This window comes from Eptatretus burgeri, chromosome 3, assembly GCF_056783735.1.
Source record: "Eptatretus burgeri isolate ZD-2024b chromosome 3, Ebu_testis_v1, whole genome shotgun sequence".
NCBI classification, from domain to species: domain Eukaryota; kingdom Metazoa; phylum Chordata; class Myxini; order Myxiniformes; family Myxinidae; genus Eptatretus; species Eptatretus burgeri.
In genome coordinates, this window is record NC_140963.1 from 90,237,501 (window position 1) to 90,258,981 (window position 21,481).

Consider the following 21,481-nt stretch of genomic DNA (forward strand, 5'->3'; position numbering starts at 1 on the left):
CTGTTTCCATGTGATGTCATGTATTGCTTTCTGTATCAGGTGGCGTGGAAGAGACCCTCTCAATGAGTTCCCAGCTGCTCACCACGGAACTTTTTGACTTGCCACATGACCATCCATTAGGGCCCTACAGCAAGACGTGCGGGGGACTACACTTCAGGTCGGCTTATTAATTTCAGAACAGAATGTCGGAAAAGTGATGCACAGAGACCTCCCCTTCATGCCTTCCCTCAAAAACCATCAAACCGAACAGGGAATTGCAACATTTTGAATCGTATACCATATCCACAATGTGAGTCTCAAGAGTCTAACGCTAAACCATCTTGTTGCATACTCTTTGTGGTAGCCTCACATTCTTCAGAATACTGACTGTAAAATGCGAGGAGGAAAATGCCATTCTTCTCGGTGTCATTTGGAAAAGTTCTTGTACCCTTCCACTTGTACCTGGTTGATGGGCTTTGGTTGTTTTTTGCAGAAAGGCTGACCACACAAACTGCGAGAAATAGTGCCAGGACAGAATCTTAGCAGCATTGAGCTGGTGGATCCCATTATTTGTGATGCCATGCTGTAATGTAGTCACTTTTTTTTCCCAATCCTCAAGATAGAAATGTAATTGGGGATATTGCTGAAGGATTCATGAACTGTATTATGAACAATAGCAACATCCAAAGGAATGGGGAGGATAACAATGTTGCAGGCAGTCATTGAGACCTCACCGAGGTTTTTCTGTTTTTAATTTTTTTTTTTTTTTTTACAGAATCAAATTGTATAGATGTAAGATAGTACCAATATTTTTTATTTTTTTTTTAGAGTGTGAGGAGGGTGGTGGAGGGTGGAAGGAGGTGACAGGAGACTGGTGTTGGGGATGAAGATGGTGATAGGTTGAGGAATAAATAAACTGACAACACATTCACCTTTTAATGCGAGTGCCTCAGATATCACAATTGCACCACATGCATACAATCACCCTTGCATACCGAAACTACCTATCAGTCATGCCAATATCCATGTGTCCCTGTGTCCCCACTGCTTCTACATTAGGTACCTATCTAACTCAAATTTAAACTTATCTACTGTTTCTGCTCCCCCAACTTTTCCAGAGAGGCCAATCAATTCATTAACTCGAATGACACTCAGTGGAGCACATATCTCTGCCAGGCTGAACAATGTATCCGGACCTTAACCAAAATCTAATCACCGACCAAACTCATCTCAATAAGTTTTGTCCACAACCTTTTGAGATATCGTGCTATACAATACTGTTGGACCCTGCGAAATGCAGATTCGCTATTCGTGGAACCCACATATTCGCGGTTTATAAAATGCGACCTGCTTCACATATTCGCGGTTTTTTGCAGGTGAAATTTTTTTTTTTAAACTTCCACGAGCTGCGCACATGAAATAGTTCTAAAACATAAAATTATATTCCACCAGCCACGTTGGACAGGTTGTGTTCGTGACAAGGACTAATTGATTAAATTTTGGTGAATAGAGCAGCTGAACGTACGCAAAAGCACATCCTCCACGAGCCGCACGCATGACCTGCCTCTACATTTGCGGCCCTGTGCTTCCCATTTTCACGGTTATTCGCTGGCACAAATAACATATCTTTCACGAGCTGCGCCCATAACACAATTCTAAAACATATCTTCCACCAGCCACGCAATAATCGAGCTGCGCGGCATGTCCCACCATTCACACTCTAAATCGAGCTGCATGGCATGTCCCATCATTCATGCTATAAAGACACTTCACTATATCTACCAGCTGCTGCCTAGGACATCATCCCCCATGAGTCACACAATCGATAAGCTTCGCCACATCTATTACCAGCTGCATAAAACATTATCACCCACAAGTTACACAATTAAATCCATTTACCAGCTGCCGAGACATCATCACCCGTGAGTTACACAATTAAAATGTTTCACCACATCTACCACCGGCTGTGTAAAATGTTATCCCCCACGGGTCACGCAATTAAAAAGCTTCACCGCATCTACCACTAGCTGCGTAAAATGTTAGCACCCACCAACACCCCCCCACCAAACAATGGGCAGACTGCTAACCCTCCTGCAGCTACCCACAATTCCCACATGACTACTTATATGCAGCATGTCCTGCGTCTCAATCATTCTTCTCGTCTCGCTGCTTTGACTGGTGTTTTGCCTCTCGCTCTGCTCATTGATCAAATATGGCTCCCAAGCGCAAGACCAGTGCCGGGGATGCGTCGACTGCCAAAAGGCAAAAGAAAGTGATGAGCCTGAGTGACAAAGTGGAGCTGCTGGACTGGCTGTCGAGAAGACAGAGTGTGGCCTCTGTGAGCAGACTGTGTGGAATAAACGAATCCACCATTCGCTACATAAAGAAGAATGAGAAGGCGATCCGAGAAAGTGTTGCAGCGATCGCTGTACCAAGCACCAAAGTGGTCACCCACGTCTGGGATGTCCACATTGGATGTACACATAGAAGGCTGTTGGTGTATGGATGGAGGACATTGCACAGAAGAACAGGCCTTGAAGTGGACCTCTCAATCGTGCAAAGGCCATGCATATCTATGCGCATTTTGCTGGCGCTAGCATGAGTGACACAGGTACGAGCGACCCAGTCCATTCCATGCGAGAAGGGGATGGTTTCTTCAAGAAGCGCTATGGTCTCCGCAATGTTAAACTCTCAGGGGAGCGTGCCTCCGTGGATCAGGAGGTGGCCAAAATGTTCCCTACTCAACTCACGCAGCTCATTCAGCAGAAGGGTTACCTGCCAGAGCAGGTTTTCAATGCTGCCCAGACTGGCCTTTTTTGGAAAAAAAAGATGCCAACACAAACTTTTATCTCAAAGCATGAGGGGACAGCATTGGGATTCTAAGCCACAAAAGACCTGATAACTCTTCTCCTTTGTGAAAATGCAAAAGGGGACTGTATGACGAAGCCCATGATGCTGTCCCATTCCCTGAACCCGTGTGCTGTCAAGGGCAAGAACAAGCACATGATGCCCATGTTTTGGAGGGACAACAGGAAGCCATGGGTGATGGCAGCAATTTTCATTGAATGGTTCCATAACTGTTTCATCCCTCAGGTGTATTGGTACCTGGCAAAACAAAACCTTGCATTCAAGGTTCTCCTGCTCATCAACAATGTTCCTGTCCACTCGGGGTCCTGAAGGTGGCTCACCCGAACATCCACTACCTCCCCAGCTGCTCCATTAAAGGTCCCATGACACCCAAAAGTACTGAAATTGCACATATATATATATATATATATATATCCTGTCAGAGTTTTTCATCGTGATTTCAGATCTGACAATGTTTTTTCACAATACTCGTTCTGTAAAATGTAAAATTAAAAAAACAAACCTCTTAGGGAACGCCCCTAAAAATTCTGCCGAAATCCACTGAAAGGGGCGTAACCCACATGACATCAACTGCAGGACGACAAAGGCTGCACGTAAATTCGTCGGGTTGGTGGTCTACGTGATTCTATTGGCTTCCTCCTGTGTGTTTCCACATTCGATTGATTGACTCAAACGCTTCGTTCATTTCTGCTTTTAAAAAATCGAACATTTGGTTTTGAATAATGGATGACATGGATCTTGATTTGTCTGGTAGCGACAGTGAGTGTGAGAGAAATGAAGGGTTTTGGTCTGAATCAGATGGAGAATTGTCGGATAACGTAGTCGCGGGAGGTGAAGTTCAGGCAGCTGGAAATGAAATACGGTCTTACCAGTTCGAGCCCGAAGCAGGACAAGCAGAGGAAACTGGCGATTAAATTCCCAGCGTTCATGATGATCAGCGTTCATGATTCATGATCATGATCATGATTCATGAATCATGATCAGATGATTCAGCGTTCATGTTCATGATGATCGGGAGGACATCGAAGGAAGACTTGGCAATAACAACTGGTTAGACTAAATCCTCTTCGTAATTCAATAATGTAAATTCGACTTGCATACTGCTCGATATCAGAAATATTTTAGTGAGGTGACGTGACCAGCACAGCGCAGCAGACATGTTTCTCCGTGGCGAATGAATCACAAACAAGGCCAGCCCATGTCATCGGCCGTATCTCTCCGCGCATAAAACGAAGCACTCTCGCTGTCCGGATATGATGAAAACTTGTGTGCAGAACACACCTTGCGACACAATTGTCTAGAGTAGTCCGATAAATCTGACGTTCTGTTGCATTTTTACTTATTTTATTCCTACTGTCGTCATGTAGCACCAGTAGAAAACAATGAAGAAAAGAGAATAATAAAAGAAAGTTTCAGCATGTCAGATTTATCGGACTAGTCTAGACTCTAGAGTTGACAAGTAACTTGTTTTAGCATGCACACAATGTATAAGTCAATGCGTAAGAGTCCCGAGGCTATGAGGCCGTGTAATAGGACAGATAAATTTGTCTTTCATAGTTGTGCCAACATATTTTTTCCTGTTCATTTATTACAGCATTTTGGCTAAATGTTAATGAATAGCAAGCCAATGGAAGCAGGACCTTCACTTTAGAATAAACCCATGTATGTCGAGTGCAGCCATACCTGGCTTGCATGTATGTAGAATCGTACCTATCCTAGCAGGCTGGTGTCAACGAACAATTCAAGAAACTGCAAAATGTGGGTGCAGGTTTTTCACATTGTTTGATTTTAAAATTATCTCCTTGCGCCTTGAAATGATGCAATATTAATCTTTAGTATATTACTTGTATGTCCCTGTAATTATTTTTTTAATGGAAACGTTCAACAGTCACATTTTATATTTTGTGGACATGGTATAGTTCTTTATTGTGCATTCATGTATTGGATTTGTACACGTCTACGACAAGGTAGTAAAGGGATAAATAATTGCCTTGTGATTGTTGTGCATACACGGCTCAGAAGCAGAATTTCTTTCCCGCGAAACAATCACAGGAATTAAGACGATCAGCGAGATAGCAAACACATGTACACAATGCATTTGTACGTACTTTATACGGCGTGCGACATCGAGTCAATCCACTCTGTGCGAGTTGCGTTCTGCAGATGATGTGAACGCTGCGGTTCGCTGAAGTCAACTTTTTTGAGGGGCGGGGCATAGCAAGTTGTGAAAAGCACCAGAAATGTTTGAAATATTGGTCTAATTATCCAATTTTTGATTTAAAAAAAAGAAACGGGTGATTTCTTCACGAGGAAGGTCAAGTTAATATATAAATAACCAGAAAGTTTTGAGTGTCATGGGACCTTTAAGGGGTAAACTCGACTTTCAAAACCGATTATACCCACCACCCCTTTTGCCCATTTTGGATGTGATGGACTCTGACCAGGAGATCATCATTGGGCAGTGTTGGAAGGATTTCAACATTTCCCGCTGCATTGGCGCAATCAGAGTCGCTGGACAAGGTGAGAGCCTCCACCATCATCGTCTGCCGGCACAAACTGTGGCTGCAGGCAGTGAGGAACTTTACGGGCTTTCCCAAAAACACAGAGGAGAGACATGAAATAGTCGGATTGGCACGGCAGGTGGGAGGGGAAGGCTTTGACGACATGGAGCCCAAGGAGTTAGATGATCTTATCGCCTCACATACTGAGGAGCTCACCGAGGAGGAGTTGGATGCCATTACCAAAGTTCCCGAGAAAGAGGAGGAGGAGGAGAAAGCAGACAATGATGAGGTGGAAGAGGTGTCGAGGTCCAAACTCACAGTCAAGTTCCTGGGCGAGACGTTGCAGGACATGCGGTCAATGACTGAGAGGCTACAAGACACCGTTATCCAGTCATGGAGCGTTACCTCAAGTTCAAGAGGGGGTTGGATGATGTGATGCTCCCATACAAGAAGCTACATCGAAACCTGTGGCAATCTGCCAGGTAGCTCTCAATCATGGCTTTTTTCCTCCCTGCTCCCTCCACCTCAGCAGCTTCAGAACCTTCTCCTGCCTATCCAGCATCCCCTTTGGTGCATTACTCCTCAGGACCCTCACCTGCATCATCTTCAGAGGACTCCACTGAGTTTTTTTTCTTTCTTTTGTCTACCTTATCGAGGCTCACATGAGAGCTAACAATCAATGCACAGCAAGGGAGGGCATGAGACAAGAGGGGCGGGAGAGGGAAGGACAAAACAGTGGGGAGCAGAGACATTAGGAGATCTGAGGAAGGGAGAGGGATCGGGTGGGGAACACTGGGTATTCAAGATGAACATTACAGGGACTTTCAGGAAGGAAAGCATGGAATTTAAAGGAGGTGGGTTTGTGGTGGATTAAAGGGGGTAGAAAAGATTGAGGTTTTGGATGGGGGAAGATAAGAGGTGGTGGTGAACTGGATTTTAAATCATCATCATCATCATTTGAAAAGTTGCGTGTGTTTGTGCAAATAAAAATTTGAAATGGTACCTGCTGCTGCTGTTGTTTTTTGTTTTTTTTTCACTTTTACAGTATGGTTGGTGAATCACTTTTAATAAACTGTAATCACATTTCTTGAATAAACAATGGAAACGGTCCCTGGTGTTATCAGTTTTTTTTATTTGTAAGCATTTTTCATGAAACTATAATCATGTGCATTCGCGTTCGAAAAGATTTTAAACTTTATTTCCTCTATGAATCAGGAATTGCCAGGAATATATCCCCCTTTTTTTCCATTGAAACAATGCGCAACATTCGCGGATTCGCCATTTTCGGTATTTTTTGCGGGTCATGAACCACTAGGAACCTTTCCTCCCTCTTTATATTGAAACAATGCCCCGACATTCGCGGATTCCACATTCGTGGCATTTTCCAGGAACGTATCCCCCATGACATCTCTTAGTGACAGACCCCTGCCTTCTGACCATTCTCACTCTCCTATTTACACTAAGACTGTGGCTCCTCGTCATGTCCATTCTGCTGAATAATAATTTCTCTACTTTTTTGTCTATATCCTTCATCTTGCTCAATATCTTCATCAGATACTCTCGTAATTGCACGCTTTCTTTTGGATAAAGTCCTGTCTCCTTCAGCTGCTCATAGCTTAGTCGAGCCAGCCACAGAGTGAACTTGTCGCTGTATGCTGGACCCTCTCTTTGGCGGCTTTGTCCTTCCTCACATGTCATGATCAAAACTGCACACGATTTGAGTTGAACTCTCACTGAATTCCTTTATCGTGTTAACACTACATCTTTTGATTTATAAGTTATCCCCCTTTAAATGCAACCTAAAACCACATTACCTTTACCTATAGCAGCTTGGTACTGTGCTGTCTGCATACCCAACCCCCCCCAACCTTCCCACCAACCCCTCCATATTTGCCACCACTCCCAGATCCTTCTGTGTTTGGTACTTGCTTCAAGATGCCCTTGCATAATGTAGTCCCTATTTTTTATTTTTCTTATCCATCTCTGCACCTTACATTTCATCTGCCAATCTTTGAAAGTAGCTTGACTTTCCTGAATCTGATACTCTTCCATTCCCCTCTACACGATATACCTCACCTCCAAGCTTTGTGTCATCTCCAAATTTGGGAAGACTATTCTCAACCCCACTGTCCAAATCATTGATGTAAATAATAAATAAGAATGGTCCTTGTACTAATCCCTGAAGTACTGTATTACATTACTTTCAATTTTGCAGCCAGACATTTATGTCCTTGGTCCAGCAACATATTCTCTTCTCTATACTATTTAACTGGATGTGACAGAGTGCATTCTTTGGATATGGCAAACATTATTATTTTAAAATATTGCAAGAGATAGCCGATGCATTCCAAAGACTTGTTACCTTTATTTCAAGACGTGAAATTATTGACGAGAAGAGTGCAAAAAAGTGTGTTGGTATGTTCTTTTGGAAGGCAGACTGCAAATCCCAACTCCCTGTCACCCGAGAAGGCACAAGCCAAAGTAGCACCGAGGAATGTACCAACAGATAATAGATTCATGTCTTTTGCACCATGTACATGGTCAACTTTCGATTTGGAGACTACTCGTCATCTCAACGCCTATCCTGCTGCCTCCAACAGCCTCTGATTATGCCATTGACAATGTAACTTGTAAACTTGTTCCAGTAATGTTGACATAGGCCCCATCAGCACCAGAAATCATGAATGATTTAATGTGTGAATATCATTCTGATCCATGTAATTCAGCAGGATGGTAGAGAGAGAGAGAGAGAGAGAGAGAGAGAGAGAGAGAGAGAGAGAGAGAGAGAGAGAGAGAGAGAGAGAGAGAGAGAGAGAGAGAGAGAGAGAGAGAGAGAGAGAGAGAGAGAGAGAGAGAGAGAGAGAGAGAGAGAGAGAGAGAGAGAGAGAGAGAGAGAGAGAGAGAGAGAGAGAGAGAGAGGAGAGAGAGGAGAGAGAGGAGAGAGAGGAGAGAGAGGAGAGAGAGGAGAGACAGACCTTGCCAGCCGCTTGGTGAAAAACTTCGGCCAAACTTCCCCCACGACTGACCCCACAAGAAGGTTGGATTAATTGTGGCCGTTACAGTCGTAGTAGTGGTAGTAGTAGTAGGCGTAGTAGTAGTAGTAGTAGGCTGCATCTGCTTTGCGTAATTATCATTGTACTTGTTTGGAAAACCAAAACTGTCAGAACAGGATTACAAGAGGATTTGTACAAATCCCAACACTATTATTGCACTTTATAACCATGATTAATAATAATTCAAATGAGCTTTCTTTCATTTGTTTAATGGACTGCAGAATTTGTTTCATTGTAAATCATAGCAGTTTCGTAAACTGCTATGCTCTGATATGGTTCCAAGTCATCAGTGTTTATTTCTTGGTAAATTCTGTCCCAATGAACAGACTTATTTTGTTGTCAGATTCACAAATTACAGGTACATTCTTATATATTTAAACAGCCGTCATAAAACTTTTGTTTTGAGTTATCTGAAGGATAAATATTATTTGTTGTGGTGAAACTTGTGTTCTTACCATTGACTAGTATACAGAATGTCCATTAAGTCCTTGTGCAACTTTGAAGTCATAACTTTTGATGTACACATGATAGAAACAAACTATAAATGTAATGGAGCATAAAGCATAATTAACCCACACATATAGCACAAAGTAGGGATAAAGGGGAACCAAAATGCTCATATCACCTCAATGCTAATCTATCCTTGGATACCCTACATAATAGATATGATGTTTGTCTTTCTGATTCATAAAGTAGATGACTTTGTGATTAAAAGTCGAAATCTCCTTCTTCATGTTTAGCCGTTACGTCACACCTGGAGGTCGACTGCCAGATTCGTACTGTCTCTGGGTTACATCGTGGTATGATTTAACTCAAACGGTGAATAATTTTCGATTTTTAACAATCTGATTTATCAATTAATGCAAAATCCCTTATAAATCATCAATTGAACGGAAAAACCAAACCTACCAATGTGTAGTGAACATGCAACCGACGTTTTCATCATCACTGACACCTCCATTGTCGCCATCTTCATCTGAATCGCTCGCATCAGGCTCAAAACGATACAGCTCCATAATTTCCCCGAAAGCATTTCCATCACTAATTTTGTCTCCAATAGTTTCTTCAAAATCGCAATGATCAGTTTGAACATACTGAGAACCTTCAGAGTTGCTAATGATGGTGGAATTGATATCGGAATCCAAACTTGGAATGCACCGTTTCTCTATGTATGCCGCCATTTGGATCAAGGTGGGTTCGAGGTGTGACGTCACTGGCGAAAATTAAAAATTGACATTCTCGGGCCTTTATTTGGCACTCTGTGATTGGCAAAAAAAAATCAATCATTTTGCCCTTCAGATTCGACCATGATTAATGATTTCCAATGGTTTTCAGAAAAAAAAATATTGCATTTGGTTTCCCCTTTTAAGTAATTGGTTCACTTTCTGTCTGTTCTTCTATTTCGGTCTATGATCGAGGAACTACTTAATTTCAATTGAATTATATATTTTGAACACTGCAGAACACATCACCTTGTTTGCATTTCCAAAAACCTTCAGTTTGGCAGTACTTTAGCAAAATTGTACGCCGTCTTGAGCAATTAAATTTGCGGCGCACTCAGTGGGCAGAGACAATGCCGAGATTCAGACAAAATGGCGGCGCCTAGTGATGCAACGAAAGAGCTAACTTCGTTCAAAAGAACTGTTTGTTTCGTACATCTATTTCTCAAAGATCATTCCAAAATCGTCAGTTTGTTTGAGAGACGAGTGGAAAACTGAGAAAATGTTCCTGAAAAAAGTTCCTGCTCAGGCATTTTTTGGTACAAGCTGGGATAATGTGTTTTTTTTTTTGAGTATGCTGAATCCAAATTTGCTGGTTCCCAAAATATATTTTCAGGATAAAGTGTTGAAAATCGCGAGTTTAACCCAAATGCAAAATCGCAAAAAACTCAAAATGACATCATAACAGTCACCTCCTGCTAGCCACACAAAAACTCATGAAATGCTGTTGGATTTGAGCTATTAATAATCAATACTAACTCTCTGACAAAGATGTAGTTTGTTTTTAATTGAAATTACTCTTACATGTATATTAATTATCAAATCATCTGATTATTGTTTTCAGACAAGCGTGAAATGTGCAGTATTATCTGATCCATGACTATATTTAATCAACTCTTATGTAGACTAGATATCGAGTAAATGCAGCAACCGATTTGTCATTTATTTACATTATACATGTAGAAGTGTTTACCGTTTACCCGTGTAGGACAATCTGTGACGAAGAACAACACCGAAAGCACAATTATATTTGTGATGATTGCAGGGCCGACCTCAGTATGCATTAAAAGCAAGGATTTATGTTTCATTTACATTCATCTCCACTGAAAAGAATGTCACATTTTCTTGTTGTTTTATCAATGTGCACGTACTCCCACTCATTTTTCAGCTTTCTGTTTATTTTTTCATTTTTTTATTTTTACAATAATTCAGTTTCTTTATTCCGAAGAAACAAAATGGAGCCAGTTTTAAGATTTAAGTGTGTAGTCGCTGTAGTTTTTGATCTGTGCATAGTTTGCTAAGCTTCTATCAATGATGAGCCTCACCCCACAAGTGCGCACGCTGTGAATAGATTTCTAGAGGCAGCCAAAAGCAAGAGAATATTCACAGATGCAAAGAACGTGGAAGCAATTGATTGACTTGAGAAGGTTTTAGAGCCTGCAGATTTGTCTCTAATTATTTGGCAAAGGAAAGGGCTCTGCACAATTTACAGACAGCAGCAAAATCAAAAGGCTACAAGTATCGGTGGAGAAGCTAACAGAAACAACATCCACTGGAAGTGGTAGAAGTGCACTGGACAATCAGTTACCAAGTACTTCTCAAAGAAGCATGCAGCAGGCTGTTGAGTAGACTTTGTGTCTCTTTCATTAAAAATCACAGCCAAAAGAAAAAAGATTTGTTGAAACATTCAACTTAAATAATAAGATTCTTGAAAATTCTCCTTTTGACCTGAGACTTAGGACCAGTCTAGATGGAGTAACTGATCTGATCCTGATGAAATTCAATCGCTCAGTTGAAAAAAAAAACTCAGAAAGAAATGAAGCATAACAACCTTGCTTTGGTTTGGATTTCAAAAGAACGTCAGTATGCAGCCGAAAAGGGTCATGTCATTGAAATGTCAGAGGTATGGGACCGTTACTATGTCTTATGGGAAACTGCAGGAAGTGAAATTTCAGCAACATACTGCAGTTAGAAATACTCTTTGAGAGAAAAACTCCAGTCATGTGTGGGTGATATGGTTCATTTCATTTTATTGCTCCACCATGGCCCTGGTGAAAGTCATACGCTGTTCATTTCTCACATACTTTGGAAATCACTTGCTGAAATGGCAGCATCAGCCGATGCTGATCACATGCTCACTATGTCTGCATACAAACCAGAATAATGATCTCGTCTCATTTATCCATGTAGCGTTGAAGATCCATGGAGATATTTCCACCCATGCTGGACATACATGACTAGGTGTGAGTGAAGAGGATACAATAGCATGAATTCCTGACAACATGTAGATGTTTCTGAGGCTGTTATTTGGAGGACAAACGTTCCTGAACCAAACTATGCAGATTAAACTCCCCCCACCCCCACCCAACCCCCCTATGAACATCATGTCCTCAACATCATGCAGGACATTGTTTTCAATGTCCGTGGTTACCAGAAGTGGGCTTCAAAGTACAATTGGGTTGAGCTGTGCACTCCACCAGCAGACAAAATCTAAGAAGCGAGTCAATGTTTTTTCCAATACTGACCATATTATCAACGATGACTAAATGCTACAGGTTGACAAGGCACTCGTGTCTACTCTTAGCACTATGAACATGGCCAACGAATCTCCAACAGGGAACGTTTGTCCATTTCACGTCAGACAACATTGATATAAATGATGACACACTTGATGGAAACGACACTTTTCACTTGATACAGATTGCTGCTTGGCATAGAGGATCAAACTTGGTTTGTGTTTTGGCCAACATGAAACCAAGCCAATGATGCTGACTGGAGGTTCCTGATTTTATGAAAGCACTTGTAGCAATAAACGCTATTGAAAGAAAGGTGTAACCGAAGAATAAAATGATTGAATTGAGCTGGTTCAGCGAAGCTCAAGATGAACCAGAGTTTATGAAGAAAGCCAGAGCAGCAGATCTTGCCTTTAGACTTTTTTTTGTGAAAACATAGTCAAGGCTCATGGAAGACATTGAACAGATCAGGACGTAACAGACAAAAACAGGACGCAAGACACGCAAAAGGAAAAAATAGAGACGCATGCAAAAGGGGCAGTAGAGAGAGGAGGAAAACGCCAACGGCAGAGTTGAAGGTCAAGATAGAGGGAGACTTGGACTAGCAATGGGTGTGGGCAGGAATGTGGGGCAGGAGAGGATGAATGACAAGATGGGTACACAAGGAAACTCCAATGAGGGGAAATTGCAGGGAGAGGGATTTGGGTGGGGTTAACGAGGGTAGAAAAGATCATGGTTTTGGATTGGGGATGATCTGAAATGGTGGTGAACAGCTGTCATGAAGACCTGGAGGGAAGAATGAGATTGAAGAGGATGTGGAAGTTGATTTCACAGCTGGGAGAAAAGAGGAACAAATGAGTGGAGGTGAGCAGTGATCTTGGATTTAGGTAGTTTCACCAGAAGGAGGTTGATTGTGGACTATGTGAGCCTTACAGAAACCTGGGGGTGGGGGGATAAAGCACGGAGACGTATCAACTGCCACCTGAGATGCCTCAACTTCTTTGACAGGTCTAATTTGTCCTCAAGTGGTCAGAAAGAACATTCAATCAATTGTATCCTGTTCAAGCTCAGAAATGGCTAAATGGAACCAGGAAAACGGGAGGTGGCATGACAGACATCACAAAGACTCCCACTGCTCGAGTAAGATGGAGCCTTCATTATAATTTGAGATCCCAGATTTTTGCTGATACACGGGTGATGTTTGGAATTGGGGAAGATCTCTTTGTCCATAATGAGGAAACCCTGGTTACATCTTATCAGTCATCGGTACATGGATGACATCTTTGCTGTCTTCAAGTCAACCTCAGCATGTAAAGTTTTCTTGCCATACCTGAACCCTCTCCACCCATCCCTAGAGTTCACCTTAGAGATGGAATGCTCCGGCATACTTCCCTTCTTGGACATCTTAGTTGAGAAATTGGCCGATGCTTATAAAACTGCAGTCTACTGCAAGTCTACTTTTACCGGACAGTATACTTGGTGGGACTCTTATAGTTCCTCTACATACAAGATTGGATTGATTGGTATCTTGGTCAATACAGCAAGAAAGATCTTCTCCACTGATAAACTCCATGCTGAAATTGAGACCATCAAAACTATTCATCTTGATAATGGGTATCCTGAAAAGATCATCAATAGACATACGCACAAATTCCTGAACCCACCAAATAATCCTATAATCGGACCTGCTAAATGTCCTGTATACCGCCGTCTACCTTGGAAAGGCAAAGTGTCTCAACGGTTTGAGAAGCAGATCAAACAGACAGTGTCCCATTCTTACTATGCTGTTCAACCACGAGTGATTTTCACCACCCGCCGGTTGCTTGTCAGTCCAAAAAGACGTTTTGCTCGCCTCTCATATAAGTAAGATTATTTCCGAGTTTCAGTGCCAGTGTGATGCTAGGTAAGTGGGCCACACATCTTTGAGATTGAAGGATCACAGTTAACAACCCGTCCCTTTTGGGATCAGATGGGGTCAGTCAACTGAACAGAAACAACCAACTCAGGCTTGTAAGACTGTACATAGTACAACTATTCCCTGTGCCTCTGCAATTGGTCACCATTTACGGAATAATCCTCAGTGTGCAGAGCAATATCGTGCTGGCTGGTTTAAAATCCTGAGTAGAGGACGCAGTTTAGTCCACCTTCGTGCAATGGAGGCCACATTTATTAGGTCAACCAACCCTATTATTTGTGGACAGAAAGAATTTGTCTGAACTTTATATCTATTTTGACTATGATAACTTGACTGTGTGCCAACTATACCACAATCAATGTTGAGTCATCATGAAAACCACACCTCTCCCCTCCTCCCCCCCCCCCTCCTACTAGCCCTCAGATAATAAGCATTACATTTACGCAGGTTCTTGTTGATTCATCTCCGCCTATTCATTATTCATGATGGTTCATCTCCGTTTAATTACTGCCGATTCATAACTGCCTACTCATTATTCATAATGCTTTGTGGTTCCACCAATCAGGTAATCCCATCCTTTCTTTCTCTCAACCCAATCAAGGTTGAGGACATCACATTGTAACTTTATAAACGAGAGTTTGGTGCTTCTTCTTCATCTGCTTGCAGTTTTATCCCGAGGAGTGCGAGTCGAAAAGCTTTGATAATGTCTTTTATTGAAATGCATATTTAAACCTTGGTTCGACAAACGGCTGCCAACAGGGTTGAAAATGGCCTCTATCTGTCTTGCAGAGATTTAGTGTCTTCTGTTCCTCAGACCCACCAAATGTCCTGCAAAATATAACAAGAAAATGATCAATCAGAGATTGCAGACTCTCGCCAGAACTTCTTTTGAGTGGTATATTTTTATAGGTTTGAGGGTAAATCCAATATGGCTGCCAAACCATGTGACCTATGATATCATATGTGTGAACCTTTTGATCCTCATGGACAAGCGGTCATATGTGTAAAGTTTTTCCTCAAATTGTTCAGCCACTTCAAAGAAGGAGATTTTTGAAGGCTTTTTTTTAAAGCAACATGGCTGCTGAGGCCCAAGTCACATTTGCTCTACGGCGAGGATACGGCGGCCGTACGCTCTCTGAATTGACAGAAACGTGCGGCGGCCGCAAAGTTTCTGCGGTGGCCTCAGGGTGGCCCTACGCCGTTTCACTATCTTTTACAGGCCGTAGGGGTCGCCGTGGAATTATAATGCCGAGTTATAACTTTTTTCATTTCTACGTTCGCCGTAGCAATTCGACAAGCCGAAACAAAAGGACTGGTAAAAAGAAAAAAAACCCACTCGTTACCGTCCATCTGGCCACACGTTCGCCTTAGGGCCCCCCCTGCGGTCGCCTTACGGGCACGTTGCGTCTGCCTTGAAAATTATATGGCCACCGCAGGAACGCCCTAAGGTCACCGTGCGACATCAAATCAAAGACCGTACGGCACCCCCACGTTTTTGGTCTCCACAATTTCTAAATACGCCGTGCGGCTCCCCGAAAAATAAAAACATATGTGACTGCTACATTGTGTGACCGTGGAAATACTGAGGCCGCCGTATAATTGCTAGTGGCCGTAGATTTTGGAGACCCCACGGCCGCCGTGGCAAATGTGACTTAGGCTTGAATCACGTGACCGATGACATAATGAATTTTTTTTTTCTGTTGATCATTTTATCCCCAGATGACTCTCAAAATTTTTCATACTGATTGGACGTGGCGTTCTACATATGCAATTATGATGTCATAACGAGGGCATCTATGACATAAAAATAAAAATCACACTCATTCCCCATGAGGAGTACTTGGCTTGTGCCAAGTTTCAATTTTTTCCAAAGTGCGGTTTCAGAGATACAGAGGTCCAAAGTGTGTTCCGATATGGCTGCCACACCACGTAACCAATGATGTCATAATTATCATTAAAACATTCTACATGAGTAGTCGCACCAATGGTGAAAATTTCGTCTCAATCGCGACAAGCGGTTGCAGAGAAAAACACGGAAGTTCTGTGCAGACAGACAAACAGACAGACAGACAGACAAACAGACAGACAAACGGACCCAAATGCAACACCCTCTCCTCTGGCGAGGGTAACAACTAAAGATCTAGCTACCAAAGAAATCCAGGAATGTCTCCTAAGTGCCATGGACCTTGGTCAGAAGCAGTTGGATAGCTTTGTCAAGGAGATTCTGCTAAGAAAGTCAGGCAATGATGAGACTTTGGAAATCCTTCCATGATCCCATTCCAAAGAACAAGGCATTGACATTCAACAACCTATATGATGTGAAAAAGGACAGCAAAAACACGGATCAACAATCGGATCATGAAGATCAATCATAACATTTTCAAGTGCCTCATCGCTTCATATGCAGCAGCGAGAGAAATTGATCCTGCAGGTAGGACGTGTCCTCCATCACAAGATACAATCGGAGTCGACACTGATTTCTCTTGCCGAGATCAATAGAGCTTTACGAACTGGTTCAAAGGTAACACTCATTGAATGCTTAACTATTGATGTCGAATGTCCAGAATCGGTTAATTTCCAAGGTACGAGCTGCCTTCTCATTGACAGTCAGGCACTGGTTATTGCGAGGGGAAAGCCTCCTGAATGTAAAACATTCGGGGATCTAGCAGATGCTTTTGTCGACCAGGTGAACTCTACGAGTGCCAAATATGACCGAGGTGATATAGTTTTCAATAGGCACAGAGAAGACTCCATCAAGGCAACCACGCACCTACCGTGGAATAAAACAACTCGGCCGGCGTGTTATTGAGGATCGTAACGTCCCGCTTCCAGTAAACTGGGCCAAATTCACTGCCCTCTGAGAGACCAAGACAGACCTCGTGAGTTCTTGTCCAGGGCAATGATATGCTTAGCTCCAGATGTTAAGACTGTCATTGTAAGTGGGGGCTTCCTAGATGAACGGAATGTTGAAGCAATAAACCTTCGTTCGAGAAAGATGCATGAAAAGGAACACATGAGGAAGCAGATACTGTACCCGGCTGATTCTCCATGCCATTCTCAGTCATGCCGAGACCATTGTTGTCAGCACAGGACACTGATGCCTTGCTGCTTGCTACTAATTGCACATGTTGAGCAAATGCAATGAGGTCTGGATAGAAATTGGAACAAAAAAAGCCCCAAAATTCATCTCAATATAAGATTCTTCTGCCAGGCTGGTTAGATAATCTCCGATTGTTCCATGCTCTTTAATCTAATCTTGCATCTGACAAATTACAGCTAACGGATCTAAGTCTAAGTTGGACAGCCATGTTACGGCACAGTCTGTTGTTAGGTGGTGTGATGTCCTTGCATGGAGAGTGTGGATCTTGTTGAGTGCAGACCACTGTTTCCGGGGGAGGTCGAAACTTGGAGGTTCTTCTGTCGGATCACTCGCCGGTTCTTTGTTACCAACGTTGTTGGCTGTCTAGAGATTTCCGCTGCTTGTCATTTGTGTGAAACACCACATCACTCAAGACATTTGCAGAGCCCCAGAAAGGTTTGCATGATTTGAGTCACAAATTTGGTAGATTCTGCCGGTCTTCATGGATTGGAAGTTATGGGTTGGCTTTGATGCAGTCAAACTCTCTCTCTCATCATTCTTGTCTTCCAGCGCACGTCAGGGGTGAGATGTTAGACAGGACTGGGAGCCACTACATGGGTGTTGATTTCAGTGTATTGCTGATTATCCGTATCGGTGTTTTCAGGACAGTGTTCACGTGTTTTGTGGGGCTGCTTTCTGCCCAAACAGGAGAACAGTGTTCTGCTGCAGAGTACATAAGAGCAAGGCTAGTAGTACGAACAGTGTGCACACTTGATCCCCAGCTGGTGCGCACTCGTTTCCGAATGATGTCTACCTTGGTCTTTATATTTTCTTTGACCTATTTTAGGTGTTTGCAGAATGTGAGGCTGCAATCAATGGTGACTCCAAAGTACTTGGCGAATGGTTTGTTCTTGAATTGTTTGCTGCAAAAGGTAAACCTGGAGTCTGCTGTTAGCCCGATGTTTGCTGAGATGGAAAGCGATGACTCATATTCCATCCACTGAGCGATTGTGACACAACACCATTTATAGCGTCACTCAAAAATAAGACGGTGTGGATGGTTTTTAGCTCGCCTGTTCGAAGAACAGAGAGCTATAGCGATACCCCCGGCCTGAGCGTCAGCGTGAGCGTGAGCATGAAAATGTTAAAGTTTTTGGTGCAAGTTATTTATAAGCTTGCCATTTATTTAATATGTGTACTAGGATGCTGATATTTGGCATGGAGGTTCCTTTGGGGTATGTTATTGATGTGGTGAAGTTGAAATAAAAAAAAATTTCAATTTCTTTTTTAATTTTTGACCTGTTTTGAACTTAACTTTTTGTAGCACATCAACGTTAAAGTTTTTGGTGCAAGTTATTTATAAGCTTGCCATTCATTTATTAATATGTGTACTATGATGCTGATATTTGTCATGGAGGTTCCTTTGGGGTATATTATTGATGTAGTGAAGTTGAAATAAAAAATTTTTTTCTAATTTTTTTTAATTTTTGACCTATTCTCAAGTTAACTTTTTTGTAGCACATCAGCGTTGAAGTTTTTTCCTTTCTAATGTTTTTATCTACCACACTATTGTTTACTGATTACAATATACAAATACATACATTGCTTTAAAATTATTTGGATCAGACTTCACTGCAATGCTTTATAAAAAATATTATTAGACTAGTCTTTTAAAAACGATAAATGTATAAACAGGCGAGCATTGGGTGGCTTTGACACCAACTCTCTGGTTAGAGATCACGATATGCTACTCAGTGGTCTGGACATGGGTGATCTAATGCAGGAAACCATAGCTGCAGCAGACAAAATTCTCAGCTGAGTATATAATCCATGCCATGTGGATACAGTCAACCAGGCATGTTGCCTATTATTTTACAAGTGTTGTCTCCTACGAGTGATGCCATGAAGTTTCACATTTCGAGAGCCCACTGTCAGAAGATGGTCTGTAAGCAAGCAAACCTTAAGGAACCCAAGCTTCCATCACCAACTGAAAATGGATGCAAGCGTGATGAGGGAAGACAAGTTTCTATAATGATGATTCTCAGTCCGATTCCTGAAAGTTGCGTAGAAATGCTAGCTTGCCATTGCAAAACTGGCTGCAAGATTTGCGTTGCAAGTGCTGCGAGTCAAAGTTGTATGTACCCCAACTTGTAAGTGCATGGACAACGAAGACATTATGGTGTGCATGAATAGGGGAGATGAAATTCAGAATGGAGCAACTGAATCTCCCTAATCTGATGGAACATTACTAATGCATGATATAACCTTAATTGTGTGTTCATAAGTCCTCATGTATTGACTGACTAGAATTGTGGGCTGGGAAATTGGTGTGTGTGTGTGTGTGTGTGTGTGTGTGTGTGTGTGTGTGTGTGTGTGTGTGTGTGTGTGTGTGTGTGTGTGTGTGTGTGTGTGTGTGTGTGTGTGTGTGTGTGTGTGTGTAGGGGTGATGCACAAATGGTGATTAAATGATTAATATGGAGTCATGTATGACTTACAGATTGAAACGGACTTCGCACACAAAAATTCTGGTTCAATGATAAAACTTTGAAAAACAGAGTGTATTGTCATATTTAGGTTTTTGTATTTTTCACATTAAATTCATTCAATATGCATATTTTTGTGGCAATAGTACTATTTCAGTGTCTGGATTTCATGTGTAATTTACTTTCATACATGTGTAGTAGAGTGTGCAGAAATCTGGATGTTTGGCGTGTCAGCGGATGTACTGAATGGTGATACTTAGTTTAAAAAAAAACTTACATTTTCTACAGCCATTTTGGTTTGTGATTTATGGCTCTTTAACAGAAAAATATCGTTTGGGAACACCTATTTTCATAATCAGGAGTGTCTAATTAACCTAAAAACACCATTTGTAGCATTGTACCCAAAAATGCCTCTGGGTATTTGAATTTCTGAAATGTCCACCTATCTTTGAGAAGAGTTGGCAGAAGGTTCAGCTCAAGACTGTTCAGTTTTGACTCATCTGCTTCGTATGGTTGCCATCGCACCTGCTATTTAAAGTTGACAAACAAAGCTAATATAGACCGTGCTTGTAAATGCAAGGCAAGAGTTTAAAAGTAAGTGATTCTTCACCATTGAGAGATTGGGCCAAAAATGATATATAGCACGATATCTCAAAAAGTTTTAGACAGATTCGGATGAAACTTGGTGGACAGGCTGGGTGTGTGACAAGGACGAATTGAATCGATTTTGGTGAAGATCCAAATCCCGATCTGGATACGAGAATTATTTAACTCTTAAAGTGATTCTTCACCATTGAGATATAGGGCCAAAAACGATAAAGTACTTTATGGCATGATATTTCAAAAATGTAATGGGCCAGATATGCTCTCATGGATCAGGCAGGCATTACGTGGTGGAGGTACGTGCTCCACCGAGTGCCCTTCTCATTCATAATGTGTTAATACATTCAGTTAAATTTCAATGAATCATTGAGGAAGCCATAGCAGTCATCCAGGAATCATTTGAACGATCTCTACATAAATGTCGCAGAATTTCTTCATCCCTGAACTCTGTCGATTGAATCTTTTAGACAGTACCTTCTTCCTGCAAGACGGTGCTTCTTGCCACTTTGCATTTGGCGTTGCGAGAGTTTCTGGATGTTGTCTTCTCAGATAAATGGATCGGTCGACATGGATCACTTTGCTTGGCCACCTCATTCTCCCGACCTCCTCGGCAAAAATGCTGCAGTTTGAACTGTAGTATATGAGAGTTGTACTTTCATATACTGCAGTTGGTAACAGGTCTTACTGCAGAGAATTACTACAGGAAAGGAATGGAATTTTGCCTGGGTGTTGCTATTGGATTTATTTTTATGGAGCCATGTAAAAACTACTGTTTATTCATCAGAGCACCATTTTCTGAAGAAACTTAAAGCTCGAATCACGAATGCAATTCATGACTTCACTCAGCAGCAACTTAAGAATATTTTCAATATTTTCAACAAGTTGGAAAACAGGATTGAATGATGTATTTCGAAAGATGGCTGTTATGTTGAAGCCTAAAAGTTTTGACTGTATTGAGTCACAACTTTATGAATCATGCTTTCATATGCCATTTACAGTTTGCTTCAATCATATTTACATCCAAAGTTATGAAAGTTTGAAGTTGCACAAGGACTTTCCAGACACCCTGTGTATTCTAAGTGATGAGTTTAGCTTCATTTTCACCAGATAGTTGAGTGATGGTGTCATTAGGTGACCAAAACTGGCTGTGCTTGAAATTATTTTCAGTAAAGTATGTACCTGTGAGTCGATGTTAATATTTTGATATAATTCATGATATTGGCTGCATGAGTATCTAATTCTGATAAATCAACCCCTCTTGGAGCCA

The 21,481-nt window shown here is 41.8% G+C and overlaps 1 protein-coding gene across 4 annotated transcripts in view; it reads left to right on the plus strand.

Moving 5' to 3' along the window:
• The window catches only part of LOC147030425 (uncharacterized), a 45,847-nt gene that overhangs the window by 21,508 nt on the left and 2,858 nt on the right, over window positions 1–21,481 (plus strand). For 3 of the 4 annotated variants that reach the window (XM_085874473.1, XM_085874474.1, XM_085874472.1), the window contains one exon: window positions 40–157. In XM_085874473.1, the coding sequence (XP_085730599.1) occupies window positions 40–157 (118 nt within the window). Of the gene's footprint in view, window positions 1–39; window positions 6,459–21,481 lie in introns of those variants that run through there. The other variant, XM_085874475.1, reaches the window with a different exon arrangement.